The sequence below is a fragment of the Ciconia boyciana genome, chromosome 9 (genome assembly GCF_034638445.1).
Source record: "Ciconia boyciana chromosome 9, ASM3463844v1, whole genome shotgun sequence".
Classification (NCBI taxonomy): domain Eukaryota; kingdom Metazoa; phylum Chordata; class Aves; order Ciconiiformes; family Ciconiidae; genus Ciconia; species Ciconia boyciana.
In genome coordinates this window covers 11,516,752-11,532,235 of record NC_132942.1, presented here as the reverse complement: position 1 = coordinate 11,532,235, position 15,484 = coordinate 11,516,752, and the positions used below count along the sequence as shown (strand labels likewise).

Here is a 15,484-nt window from a genome sequence, read left to right as displayed (position 1 = left end):
TTTTGCTCACTTTGTTCACTTTTTTCCTTGATGTTGAATTGTTAGCTCTTTGAGTCTTTTGTTAGCCATGTTTTGCATACTCTTTACCATCATGTTTATCAGGCTAGAAATGGCATGAAAGGAGCAGAAAGAAAAGCTTGAAGTGCTTTTCTTAAACCTGGAGATAAAGAAGAAATGGGAGGTATAATGAGAATGGGGATGAGTTTTGAAAAAAAATAAGGAGGTGAGAGATGAGGTGTAAGTGTAAATGGGAAAAAGCTCCCAGGAAAGTCATACCGAAACACTTTTTAGTAGTGGGCAGTCTTTGCGTATACCCAAGAGTGGCTGCAGCAGCCTGAAATCTGATTTTTGCATCAATTACTTAAGATATTTCAAGAAAGAATTGTGATGCATATACAATTTGTGTATTCAGTATCTACTTATTTTAATTTGGCATTAGGCAGAATGATGAGAACAATTGATGAGGCAAATCTGAAAATACATCTTACAGTAGATTTATCTGTACTTGGCTTAATGTATTGTTTGTTGGAATGCAGATTGGTTATCTGGGATGCTAGTTTTTGGGGTTTTGGGTTTTTTTCACTATAATGTTGATAGTTGGACTTTCAGATGAGTGGAGCAGTCACATGCTATCTCTAGCTATGCAAATGTCAAGTGTCTTTAGAGGTACAGGGAGTGGTATTCTTTCAGCTTTAGTTAGAAATCGTATTAACAACAATCCCAGCTCAGCAGTCAGATTGGGTAGGTCTAAGAAAAGGATAAATTCTGTGTATGGAATGTGAGGATACTTGTGATAAGTAAAATCAAATATATAAAACAATTTATAATACATTAATAAATTCTCAGTAATTTATAGTAATGCTACATACAAATCTTAATGTTGTAATTAGTGTAAGTGCACAAATGATGAGGGAGGTGGGGATAGCTTTCTGAAGGCATTCTGAAGAATGTCTTGTTTGTTCATGTGTCATTTTAAATTGTTATAATGAATAGTGCTGGTGTCTGGTCCTGTATACCATTTTGAATCTAGGCAGAGGAAATGAAGTGCTGATTCTTTTAAAATACAATTTTCTATTCCTCTTTCCATTTGGATTGGGTGTGGGGTGCAGTTTTTTCACATATATTTCTGGAAAAATTAGTGTCTTATATATGCTGGTTACTGTAAAAATGAAAAATGGGAAAATGTTATGCTGCAGAGACTTGGGCGTGCTTGATGTTGACTTGCTTGTGTTACTATTTCCTTGTTGTTTGGGAGTGAAGTAAGAGGATGCTTAAAAAAGGAACAAAGCCCTCATGTTGCATTCCAGGCTGTCTTGTGATCATTCCTTCCACAGACAAAAATAAGTTGCTTTGAACCTATTATTGTACTTAAGGAACGCTGGTTTTAAATCTTGAAGCATGTAAGTATATGCCAGTGTAAATCCAGCTGTTGCAAATCACATGCAGGAATTGCATTTCAGGTTATTCATTAAAGCATGGGCAGAATTCATGGTATAGGTAAGATGGTATAGGCAGATACCAGCATCTCTTGAGGCAAAATGCTACGTGTAAAGAATCCAGGAACATAGTGCATGTGAACCATGACTGCAAATGGGAGGTTTGTGAAGTTCTTGCACCTTTTCCATATGTTTTTATAAGTTGTTCAATAAATTCTATAATAGGTTCAATAAATTGTTCTTGTCACTTACAAAATAAATCCTGTCTAGTGACTTTTAGCATATGACATCCCATTCTTTCCTCCTGTCAGAAAGTCCATCATTAGTATGCATTTCGAAATTTACTGAAGTTACCACATTTGAAGTAGTTCTGTGGCCGAGAACCTGATATGCTCTTTGCTGGCAAAGCTGTATAATGCTTTCGCTTCTTCCAGTTGCAAACTCTGCCTTTCATTTTTTATTTTTAAAGTGAATATAGTAATAGTTTAAGTGTTCAAAAGATAAATGCTGCCAATTATTCCATATCATAAACTGGAAGTGTATTGAGGGGAAAGATTGGATGTTTTTATAACTTCTTATCTATTCTCCAGAACTCATACATTAATATAAAGTAAAGCTCTGTGCCACCAGCAGTAGGGTAGCTGCTTTTCTGAGATACATGTGTAATTCCAGCTAACATCCAGTCTCCAGCATAGGGTTGTGCTCCAGGATTTGCTTTTCTGCTTTTGGTTTCTTATCTCTCACCCTGGGGGGAGTCCTAGAGGATAGGGAAGAGTTATATTCAAATACGTATGATATTTAAGAGTTCCACTTAAATTGATTAGCAGTAACGCAGTGTAACGTAATTGGAAAAAATATTGATACCTTGTAGACAAAGCTGTAGCTATGTTTAGGATTTAAAGCACGTTTGTTTAGGAGGAGATTTCTTTGTATTCTGTTTGATAGCGAAGAAAACGTCAGCTTTTTCTTTGAAGAAACAGCAGCTTCTGTATTTTTATGAGGAGTGAGACTGGATTTGGTTTGTCACCTTTCATGAGTAGTCAAGTGGCTGTTGAAATGTATGAAACACCATCTCTTGAGGTTCAGTCCACATGGCACTGTTAGTCTGGCAGACTATCTGAGATCATCAGCAGCAAAGGAATAATAACGATGGTGGTTTTTAAAGCTCTTACACAAACCTAACTGCAGTGTTTTCATAGTTAAACTTTTTTTGTTTCTATTTCCCCTTCAGACTTATGCTTGAGTAGCATGCTGGAAGCATGTCTAGGACTTTTTGCCCCAGTTGCCCAATCTGGGAGTTAGCTTGAACTTCTCACAAAGGTGGATTTGAACTGATGCTGGGCTGGACTGGCTGAGTTGGAAGCACGCGTGCCTTTCTGCCCTGGGTTGTGCAGTGGCAGCATCTCTGGGTACCACTACAGCTGGGTTTGTGCAGTGCATGGGAATGAGAGCCATTAGGATTTTTTCCCGCCAAAGATTATTCTTTTCTGAATATAACTGCACAATCTTTTCAGTGAGGCAGTTTTGCTTGAGGCAGATTAAAGTCCTAAAAACTTGGAGCTTGTTGCACAAGCCTTGGAAACAGTAGCTTTCACTGTTTCTCAGCTTCTCTCCCGCGCCCCCCCCCAATCTAACTATTAGATGTTGTTATGCTGATAACCCACTTTGTGCCGTACAGTCAGGTTCTACCTTTTTACCATGTGAACCCAATTAATTCAACATAATCACAGGTAAAACAGTGTTACCATCAGAAGAGCCAGTGCTAAAAGGCTTTTATAGGTAGATTCTCTTCAGGGTTTTAGAAGAAAAGAAAATTGTTTGCTTTTTGTATGTCGGTTGTGTTTTGTGGCAGTGACCTGGAATTTAAAATGAAAAATTCTAGTCAGACCTGTACTTGAATGCTACGGAATACCAGAAACTTCATTTTGTTAGTGTTCTCAACAGAAGGAATGGGTAAATACTTGTCTTCAGGCATCTGGCTTTACTTGAAATAAAGCATAACACTTGCATCTACGATCGTACTCTTGTTTTTCAGCATTTCTTTGGTCATTTTGGACATAAACTAGAGCTATATTTCTCACCACATGCTTTTTTTTTCTATTGTGTTTCTTTAAAAATCACTTAGGAGGAAAAAAATGCAATTTTGGGCATCTCTGCCACTTAATTTTGCAGAATCAGTACTTCCAAAGGTGTTAATCCTTGATTTTACTGTGCAGACAAATGTAGTCTGCTTTTCTGGTTTCATGCTGACTTTGACATTGGTAAAAGTGTGACAAATATACGTTCTCCAGATGTATATATAGAGGTGTTTAATTTTTGTAAGATTGTCTTAGGTTAAGAAAATACTATTTGGATGTTTTTCATTCTTTGAAGTTCAGTAGTGTTTGAAATCCATGTAATAGAGAATCTCATATCCCTTTTTAGTAGCTTGGTTTTGACAAGAATTTTCAAAACAGGGATCTCATTTGACAATATCAAAGATGGCTGTGACTGTATGATGCAAAGTTCTGACATGGAATAAATTCACTGTCAGTGTAGATTTGTTAAAATTTTGATCAATTTATTCTATATGGACAGAATTTATCCTGGATCAAGTATCACGTGTCTGTGCCACTCTTTACCATGCCCCGGCTGTTGATTCCACAGTCAACATAACATGTGCTCGGGATAATTTGACAGAAATGAGATTATGTGCTTGAACTGGGCAAATTTTTGCACACCTGCACATGTCTTATGTTAACAATCATGGAACTGTGGCCTAATCCTTTTGTCCTTAATCTTTTAGAACTAAAACCAAGGAATGCATAAAAAGCAGTACTTTTTTGCCTGCCATGCAACACTTAAGACACTGTCTGCTTTCCTATTGAAAATGTCATCCAAGACTTAAGTTGTAAGCCTCTTCTAAATAGGAAGAAATACCTTTGTGTATAGATACATATAGGTAGATATGATTTTATGTTCTAATTTGAGAATATAATTTGAGAGGTATATATACCTCTCTAATTTGAGAGGTATATATACCTCTCTGAAAATACCTGCCTTGATCTCTGAATTGCTCCTTCATATACAGAGATAATTTAACCAAAGGTAGGTTAAATATAGATGTTCTTTATAATTTTCATTTTTCTGCTTTTGGTTTGGATACAATTAGATCCTTCACTAGTGAAACTGGGTTTGTGATGACCTTACAGAACTTCTTGTGAAATGTACCTGTGGTAGAAACATATGGTCTATGCATTACGTATGAAATGCATTGTGAAACATGAAGTGATGATAAAATCTCACTCTTGAGTTATAATCAAGCCTACCTGCCCTCAGGGAGTCATAGGGGAAAAAAGGTAATAAAATACTATAGTTCGTATTTTAATGGCCTTGTGCACAGCATTGTCAGTCTTGCTACAGTTACAAAATATAGTGTAGTGTAGAATAATTTAGAAATAAGGCTTTGCTGTTGGAATGGCAAAACCAGATTGTACTTGAATTATTTTTCTATAATTTAAAAATAAAACTCAAGAAAGCATAAATATTTTCTGTAATAGATTCAGGGATATCTAGCTCACATTTAGAAATAATCCTGTGAAACTTTGGTACTTCTGTTTCTCTAAAAGCTAAGTTCTAAGTGAAACAGAAGACAGACCAGCACCAAATTATCTCCCTATCTTCTGTTTAGGGGAAGGAAATGACTAGCAGAGAAAAGTGAAAGCTTGAAACTCTATGTTTGTGTATTGATCATATTTGCCTTCCGGCATAAGAAACTGGCCACCTATGACCATCTACAGTTAAAAGTTTTTTTAAATAATATGGTGAGGTTTCAAGATAGTCTTAGATAAAACCTTATTATCCCCCCTTTTTTAAAAATCTGGACTCATACACTTGTCACCATTTATATAATACTTGACAAATAGCCGATGATGGTATAGAGGCTTTGTTTTCCCTTCTGCTCTTTACTGCTTTCATCTGCAAGAGTTGTGGCCCATTTCCGCTGTCGTGGTTCCCTCATTTGTACTGCATGTTCTTGTTTGTCACTTTTTGTCCCTAAAAATCAGAAAATCAGCAGTTAAAATCATTACTTCAATCATGAAAGCTTATGAAATTGGGGTCACTTCAGCAAATCTTGTTCAGCTTGAATATTTTTCCTAGAGCCTGTATGATTGGTGTAGAATATGAAAGAGTATATGCAAATTGGTGTAAGTTTCCTAGCTTTCCTGGAGCTGGATGGTGGGAGGCTGTCTCAGTGGTAGAGCTAATGCCTGGTGGAAGGGTGTGATTGGGTCTTAGTTGTTCTGACAGTCAGGCTGTGTAAAAAGTCAACATGAATATTTGTCCCTTTTAAATTTCAAAAATATTTCTCTGGTAACTTCAGTGATTAATGTGCATAGAAACCTGAAATTCCTTGGAACTCACTGATTAAGCTAGTCTGGTTTAGTCTTTGAGAGGAAAGAAATGAGAGCATATCAATGACTACTGTAAAAGATTGCAGTGTGTTACTATATTGGCCTCTGTGCCAAGGTAAAGAACAGAATCCCTGCCTTGAGGAGCTTTTGGACTAAAGATACAAATTAGGTACAGAACTGGACAGATATTACATCAACCTAGATTTACATGCCTTAAAACAACTATAGGAAGGTAGTGAGAATGAAGGTACAACCGTAATTTAGTGTTGAGCATTCAGTTGCTCTGTCCATTCCAGGGTTTTATGATGTTTATATTAATATTAACTATGGATGCTTGTATAATTCTCCTAGTTGTAACTTGGCCTTAGAAAGTTGGGATGACATTCACAGGAGATACGGATCTTCTTGCTTGCTGGTCCCTTTGCTTTAAACAGTCTGCTCTTGAGCTGACCTTTTTATGTAAATCTTCCACAATTAATGGCACAAAATACACCTGAAATTGCTACCATCCTGCAGGTTGGAAGGCAGCAAGAACTATTAAAGAGCACCAGGTGCTCAGCCTGGGCACACTTTTTGCAAGACAGCCTTGTAGTAAGTTTGGGGTTTAAGTGATTTAGGACTCCTGCATACATTTTCCATGCTTCCTCAGCAGACTATCTTTGTCATTGGGAACTGTGTACTTTATAAAGAATTGCATGTGTGATGATACACAACATGCTGACAGTCTTTTTGGTGCTTCCTATAGAGAGAAGAAAGCTCAACACATTTAATTGGAGGTACGTTAGACACAAAAGATGTGATTTAAAAAAAAAAAAAAAAAAAGAGAGAGGGAGATGGCCAGGAGCTCATGAAGTGTCTCAAATGAAGAAAAGACACAAAAAATTGATGGGTTGCTTATTCATTAAGTTCCTTAAAATGAAAGACAGTAAAAGCGGCAGATTTTTGCAAAAGATCGTTGGCTTTCTGTATGGCTTTATTTCTTACATAGAAAGGAGTGTTGCAGGGATGGCTGAGGTGACAAAATAATTGAAGCAGCAGCTAATAGCATTTTAAATTTCAGACTGATTTTATCAGAAAAATATGTCTGCATAGGTTATTAATAAGAAGTTGAACGGTTGCATAAACACTTTGTATTTTTTAGGTTTTGTAACATAATTCTTGCTCAAATATCTTGTGAGATTAGTAAATCCATCCTAGGCCCTTTATGCAATTATCTGAAATGTTGAAGAAATGGGAAAAGGAAAAATAGATTTGAGGAATCCAAACCAGTGTTGTAGTTGTCTCATTTCTCAGCAGGGGATAGGCAAGCATCCTGATCTTCAGAATTTAATTTTTTTTCTCTGGTTGGTAACAGTTACCTTAAGGCTTCTTTTATGTTGCAGCTTAGCTAGGGTACTCCCATAGCAAAGATTTCTCTTAATATGAAATTATGAAAGCCAGAGACAGAATTGGTAAACCGCAGTTAGCTGTCTTCCTGGCCTGCCAAAAGAGCATTCTTTAGTTTCAGTGTTGTGTATTACATTGTGTGAAATTAATGGCATGTGATGAGCTCTGAACTCAGTGAGCAGAGAAAGTTTGTATCTGTGCTGCACTGGGGTAGTTTATAAACTGTGGCTCCTGAGAAAGTTTTGAAATGTCAAATGTTGGTATTTTGTGGGTTAGATGAAGCAAATGCAGAAAATAAGAAGCAAATTAAGAAGAAAAAAAAATCTTAGTACTTGGTTCTCAAAACCTCTTCAGTAGTATTTGGCACTGGAAATACTTCCTAGCTGGTGGCTGAGCTTTTGTTATTGTTTTGTGTACTGATAAAGGAGAAAAATCCTATTGCCTTGAGTGACACAGGTGGCAAAGCAGTGAGGAGTCTGCTGACCTAAATTGTGGTCACAGATCCGCAGTGGGAATTGTATCTCTGCTGCATGCTTCGTTGCCAAGAATGGGTGTACCAAGTGAAGGAGTTTGTGTGGTTTTGTTAGTAATTTAGAAACCACAAGCAAGATTTTTATGGCTTTATAGGCAGAGCTGTTTTTGAAAGTGCTTGATGTTTTCTAAAACGTGCAAGGGCATCTGAGCTTTGTCAAAAATGCAGTAAGATTGCTGATTGCTTTCCATGAAAGACAAGTTCCTTCAAACTTTCTACTTTGAGGACTATATGAGCATCTTGTGTTTCTAAATTCAAAATTACCATGGAAAAATTATACTTGTAAAGGTCCTCAGCCTTTAAGATTCTCCCATAAAGCGAGTACCTGTGTGAACACTCGAGAGTATGCTCCAGTCTGAAGACTAGGGCTTTGTTATTTTGTATTCTTGGTGTTCATTGTGAGTATCTCTATCAGCAAAAGATCAGAGAAGTAAAATGATCTTACAGATGTTAAATAATCATGAAATAAATTGGATTGATATGATTTCTATTTTGAAAGAGGAAACGACTCCTGTTGTGGTTTACAAATATTTAAATGCTTAAACTAATTGTCAGCCTCAATTTTGAATGAGGAAGCAAAATAAAATGCATGATGTGCTCTGAGTTTCTCATAGTACTTGCCAGGAGAAACCAAGTTTTGAAAACAGTTGGCCTGCTTTCAGACACAGATTTTAATGAGATTAAAAGAGAAGGAATGTGCACATTTGATTAGAAAGTTTGGCCATATTCTGGCAATGGGTCCTGGAAGCCAGAACAGAAAAATGTTGTAGTTTTTAGTAGTAGAATTGATTTGTTTTGGAAAATGAAAAGTAGGAAGCAGTGGGTAGTTGTTGAATAATCACAGCAAAGTGTACTAAGTTAGTGAGAGAATCTATACTGTTGTACACAGACTGCAGGAGGTCTGAAAGGCCCAGTTTTAGTGGCCCAGACGTTTTCTCCTTGACTTTCAGCTGGTTATTTTCCAGTAATAATTTAACCAATGATATTGTGGGTTGTGCAAAGCTTTTATACCAACCTAGTTTGAAAACAGAAATTAACACAATAGTCCTCCACTTTCCTTGTGTTAGGGCTTTTCCTACAGTTCAGATGAAGATCAGTGTTAGAATATGCTTGAACTTGGCAAGGTAGAGAGCATGGTCCGTTGCAGAATGTGTCAGGAGACCTGGTGCATGAGAAAAGATCCATTTACTTACAGATGTACACCCAGCAGAGGATTCAGGAATAGATTCGAAAATAGATGTGCAAATTAAGAACTAAAATTATTTTCAAAAAGTCTCTTTGAGTATACATATATACTTTGTCAGCCTCGTATCAACATGTTTTACCAATAAATAACAGAGATGGTGCAAGGAAGGCATGGTATTGTGGGTGGTGGGGGAGGTCAGCTTGGCAACACCATTTTAAATGACCTGGAGTATGAAAAGGCTTGAGAATCTCTGAGTTAGTATAAAGGCGATAAAACAAGGTCTTTTGGTCCTTATAACAATGTTTGAAAGGCTGTTTTCTTTCTCATTTAACATGCAGCAAGGACATATGGGAGAAGGCGAGGTAACAATATTCCTATTTAATTTTCTACTGTTGACAATGTCTCATGGGAGAAATAACATTAAGTTGTTACTAAAGGGCAAACTCCAAAATTTAAGATTATAAAGAATCAGTTTCACATAAGTTTACATAGTCTGCATGCCATAAATAAACATTTAAAATGAATTAGGTAGCACTCCACAGTAGTACTATTGAGGCTGAAATGATCACAGTACTTACAGTGGACATCATCTATATGATTTGTTACACTGGAGGGCTATGTTGCTGTGTTTGTGTGTATGTTATGAATGCCAATGCTGGAGAAGTTTACTTTGGTTCTTTTGGGTGCTGATGGTTTTCTTGACGCAGCATAGACTCTAGTGAATATACGTCCTGGCCTGCTAGGTTGAAGAACCAGATCCTGCAAGCATGCATGTTGAATTTTCTAACAGCAGTGGTAACGCTGATGAACCTGAAAAGGTTGTTTACGTATGGAGAATTGCTCTCTTCCAACAATACCTGCAGGACTGGGGTCTTAAGAGATGAAACAAAAGACATGTGCATCAGTTCATTAGGGGAAAACAAAATAATGTTTAAGTCTATATTACAATATTTTTATCATAGTTGGAACCAGGTTTGCCTAGCTACAGAAATAGGCCTGATTATAGTTTATTTTAATTAAAGGTGTACAAAGATTATTGAAATTTCAAATAAAGCAAGCTGACTGAGCCTTCCATTTTTTATTCGCGTAAATTCTGTGGACTGTGGATTTTATTGTATTTTTTTCTTTGAACTTGTTAGCTGTTTTGATTTTTTGCATGGAAAATGTCTGGATATTGGAACTGGTCAAATTTTCTGTTTTCAAGATGTTTTCTTTTTTAAAATAAATTTATTTCAAAGGAAGGAAGCAAGAGCAGGATAAATTAACCTTACTAATACATTACTGTGGTAGATTGTAATGCATTCTGAAAAAGCAGACATAGTAAATCACATCATAGGCAAAAGGAAATGTATGCTAAAACTTGTAGCACACCTCATTTATTTGCTTACTTTCCCTATATATATTTATTTATTCCTGAAATGCTCCTTAAATGAGTAGAAGTCTATGCAGTTTGTTGTCTAGATATTGAATCCTATAACTAAAGGGTGAATTCATGGAAGAGATCAGCTTGTGTGCTCTGTTTATGTTATTGTACAGTTGCATTTATAAATCAAAGAATCTTATTTAAAATTAATAAATATTAAGGAAATCTATGATAAAGGGTTGTCACGGAAGAATATTGGGCTGTGAGGGGAAGCATGCTTACAACATTTTCTCTTAGAGTGAGTCCATTAACGAAACTCTGTTGTAACATCTAAGTGAACTTGCTTCTAGGAATGACACGGTATTGCCTAGTTTTCAGTCTTCATTTGCAGTAAATTACAGTGGGACTTCCTGTTTTTATCAGGATATTTTTGTTATTTACAAGTGGGTGGTTTATTATATGTTTTGATATCAGGTAATTTAAATGTCTAATGTATTTAGCTGGTAGAATTCTTGTTTTCCCATGTGCACTGTGAAGTTGAACTTACCCATTGTAAGAAGCTGTTCCCTGGAAAATGATACATACAGCTTAGGTTTTAGTGATGTCTGCTATTGGGAAAGTCCCAGAAAAAAATTTGGCTTATATTCTCTTCTGCTTTTACACCTTTTTAAAAGAAATCTAGTTGGAAACACAAAATGTTATGGAAAATGGTCAACTTGAGCATCCATTAGAAATACTGTTTTGTTTCAAATTTTTATCAGTTGTAGTGCAGTTATGAAGAAGGTAGCAACCTTTTTTCTGAAATAATGCATTTGAGTTGTTGAATGAAATTGAAAACTACACGGGTCATATGAAATTGAGAACATAACTGCTCATTAAAAGGGAAGATTGCAAACAGTTCTACTGCTAATGCAGCAACTACTGCATTTTTAAAAAATTATTTAAACAGTGTGTGCTTTGTTCTGTTAGTATGTTTTTTTTCCTTCTTTTTTTTTTAACCCCCCCTTCAGGTCAGTCTTCACTGTTTCCAATGGAAGATGGGTTCTTGGATGATGGACGTGGGGATCAGACTCTTCACAGTGGTTTAGGATCACCTCACTGCTTCTCCCATCAGAATGGAGAAAGAGTGGAACGGTATTCCCGTAAAGTCTTTGTTGGTGGACTGCCACCAGATATTGATGAAGGTATGCCCAGAAAATCTTATCCAGAAAAACTCCTTCTGGCTTAATGACAAAACTGTGGTGTGAAACCTTTTATTTGTTAGCTAATGAATGATTGTTTTCCAAACTCTACAGAAAAGCTTTGGTACGTAAATGGATCTTTGCATGTTACCACTTTTACTTCATGGCAAACATGAGATAATTCAAACTAGCCTAGGCTATAGCAATGTTCTGCCATTGAAGAACAAAATCATATGTTACTACACATATAAGTGACTTTTACAGTATAAAAATTATAAGTAAGGGATAGTGGTGCAAAAATAAGCAAGTAAATATCACTTGTTGAAACTCATAAATACATTGCAATCATTTTATGGGCACCAGAAGCCAGCAGTAGGAAAAGCATTGCTAGTAGCTTTATAAAGTTTGTATAGCATAGTAAGTCATAGCTCTTTATTTGGATGCTTATGTGTAGTCTCAGAGGTTGTTTTCAGCAATGATTATGTCCTGTGGTAGCTTCTAACGTGTGCACAGTGAGGACTCAGACAGGAATGAATCTGTACAGAGGCAACTGCATACAGTGAGGAACCAGGAATTTGTGGTGGGTCCATCATACAGACTAAGGTGACAGAATACTGCAGTTGTTATTTAAAAAAAAAAAATCATGCACAAGTGTTGTGAAGCTTCATTTCACCAGAGTTCTGTATTTTGTATGTATGAGCGTGCTGGGATAGTGATTAAAAGAACTACAGCAACTGTAAATCTGAAACATTGCTTTTTCTTAATCACAGAATCGTTTTAATACCCGCTTTTTGTGTCATGGAGAGTGATTGTAATGCACTGCAGTGTGTACTACTGTGACGTGACAACCTGACTTTCATGTCAAACATAAGAGCTACTTTATTATTAAACGGTCAAATATAACATGGTGTTTACAAGAGGAAAAATGATCTTATGGTCTCTCTTTCTTTGTTGTTGTTGTGGTTTTATTTGTTTTTTAAATTTGTCACCTATGTTGTTTTAAAAGGAGATGAGCACTTGAATAGTTTGGTCTCTGTGGACCCTAGTTATTGAAGAATAGGACCTTTCCTAAACTTGTGCTAGGAGGGTAGCTTGAATTTTTCAGAGTTGCTTCTGTCAGCGCTGTTCCTGTTAAATGCACGAGTGTGAATTAGAATAAGGAGTATACGATTTAAAATCTACATCACAGCTTAATTTTTTAGGTTTTTCTGATCCTGTTTCTAGAAAGCATTTTATCTAGGTGCTTTAACATTAAATTTGTGTTAAGTGCTGTTTTGAATGGAGATCTATTTTAAGAGTAGATATGTAGTAAGTCTTGTTCTCCTTGGTTTATATCTTCATCAGCATGTAACCTTGACATGCTACCATTGCTGTATATGTTCCTGATGATCTGTAGTGCACAGAGAAGCTGTCAGTACAGTGGATTGTCAGTTGCTGTTTCCTTATCAATGTCATCAAAGAGTGTAAACAAGCTGAAAAATACATAATTAGTAACACCTTTTCAGATTTCCAACCACATTTGAGGATGGGGAAAATCCTCTAAATTGTGTATGAGGAACCCCCAATAGTGTGCTAGTATAGAAAGCCCTGTAATACCGTAAACAGAATACAGCTGAGCAGTTTGACAATTTAGATGATGCTCCAGCAAAATGAAGTTTGTCCTTTTTGTTTCAATTTTTTAATGAAAAATTCTTGTCCAGAGAAGTTTAACTAGAGATGGTTCAAGTGTGTTTGTGGAGAAGGAAGAGGGAATAATCACTCATTTTCAAGAAGAACAGAATTGCAACTAGAAGACTTCTATGGGACTAGCATATGCAAATTTATACCAGTAATTTGAGGTCAAAGGCAGAATTTACATGGATGCAAGAATTGCTTCTTGATATAGTAATATGTTCTTGCCATCTCTCCTATAAAGTTACATAACTATGTCCTGCAAGTTTACTCTGTTAGTTTGAGGTCAAGCTCAGGTGGTGTTTGCACATATGGCACTGGCATGTGATATGAACAGGCATAGCTGGGTCTTGTGATAGTCCCTTCATTTTTTTTCCAGTCTTTCTGCAATTACAAGGCATATTGGCAGAGCTGATTGCTTACTAGCAAGTCAGCAAATTGTCTCTAAACTCTTTTGTGGGAGAATAGTTGAAGCTGGGTTATTATAGCTGTATAGATGCAGTGACTCCCTTTCTGCGAATTAGTGGGTTATGACCTTTTCTTTATAATCATCAGTAGAAATAAAAGCTTGATCTTTCACCCGTTTTGTTTTCTAATGTGTGTTCTGACTTGTTATAAAGTTTCCTCATCAGCTAGTAAGCCTTGCTATGAGCTGCTGAACCTTTAGGGTCACAGAATGTTTATTTATAGGATGAAGCTACCTGGAAACCAGTGTTCTTCAAATGTCTTCCATTCAATTTATTTTAATTTCAATTCGTGCCTTTTCCCTTCTCTCTTTACAGATGAGATCACTGCTAGTTTTCGTCGCTTTGGACCTTTGATTGTAGACTGGCCACACAAGGCAGAGAGCAAATCTTATTTTCCTCCTAAAGGTAAATATCTGATAACCAATAACATACGAATATTTTAGAATCATTTTTCTTGACAAGACTGCATTTTAGACAAGATTTTTGTGACAATAACCCAATATTTAGGGGAAAAAAAGTTGAATTATTGGGATTGTTGTAAACTGGTGGAATTTAGAATGTGACTTTGCAATTATTCTGCACTAAAAGAATTCTTCCTTAACTTCCTGTTTTACTTTATTCCATTTTGCTTTTTGTCCCCCTGTTGTTCTTCATTTTTGTAATAATAGTCAGGACTAGTCCTCTTTAAAGGAACTAAACACCCTCCACAGAAGCGGGGAAGGATTTGTACTTTATATTAACAACCATCCTGGCAGGTTTGCCTCTACAGCTGTGGCTTTTGTTCAGTTCGTACTGCTGGCTTATACTTTTCAAAGGAAATGGGGAGAGAGTGTGCTGATCAGCAAGCTCCCTGCTTTCCTTCATGTCTCTGCAGAGGACTTGCAGGAGGCTGGGTTGGAAATGTGTGAGAGCATCTTAAAGTTTGTTCCTTACTGTATGGTAGCCATGATGACATGGTGCCAAGCATAATTCTGGGTTAAATTATTATCCTATAGGCAAATAGACAAAATAAGTTACGTGTTTGTTTTCCCTTATGTAGGATATGCATTTTTGCTGTTCCAAGATGAAAGTTCTGTACAGGCACTGATTGATGCATGTATTGAAGAAGATGGAAAGCTCTACCTTTGTGTTTCCAGCCCCACTATCAAAGACAAACCGGTAGGTAGAATTGTCAGGGCTTACACAGTTCCTGTATGATAACTGGAAATTGTTCTCTTCAGATGCCTGTTTTCCTTTTTTTCTGTCTTCAGAGTGCTAATGTTTAAATTTCTTTAAGGTGTCAAATTAAGTTCTCAAAGAGAAGACCAACTTACTTATTTTTAAACTAGACAGTATGACGTTTTTTAGTCTAGTTACAATTCATATTTTTGTTAGAAAAAGGTTTGCTAAATTTTACCATTGCTGATGTAATAAATATATTTCCAGACAGATATTTTTTATGCTTATTATTGAATAAAATGTAGAATTCATATTGTCTGAGTGTTGCATGTAACATGTTTTGACAAAGACGAATTAAATCCAAAAAACCATAATGTGGCATTGAACTGTAAATTATTAGTACAGATGGTTTTGGGGCTGATGTGAGTCTGCTTATAGTTGGAGAGACTTCTGTTTTATTCCTGTACTTCAAGTTTGGCCAGCTGTAGGCAAATATAAAGCAGTTAGTTTTGCTTAGTAAATAAACACGCATCTTTGCGCACTGGAGCCTGTTGCATTGAGATAACACTAGTCTAGTGCTTACACTTGGCTAGAACACCACAAATAGCGTAGATACATATGCACCAATGTGGTTCATACAGCACAGGTCAGTCATGATTAAGTAAATGTGTAAGTAGAGAGTGAGTTTTTTCCCAGAAATTTGGGTAACA

The 15,484-nt window shown here is 36.3% G+C and overlaps 1 protein-coding gene across 2 annotated transcripts in view; it reads left to right on the top strand.

Moving 5' to 3' along the window:
• Positions 1-15,484, top strand: part of CPEB4 (cytoplasmic polyadenylation element binding protein 4) — a 45,777-nt gene that overhangs the window by 21,733 nt on the left and 8,560 nt on the right. For both annotated transcript variants that reach the window (XM_072872147.1, XM_072872148.1), the window contains exons 3-5: positions 11,308-11,481; positions 13,932-14,021; positions 14,656-14,774. In XM_072872147.1, coding sequence (XP_072728248.1) covers positions 11,308-11,481; positions 13,932-14,021; positions 14,656-14,774 — 383 coding nt within the window. The remainder of the gene's footprint in view (positions 1-11,307; positions 11,482-13,931; positions 14,022-14,655; positions 14,775-15,484) is intronic.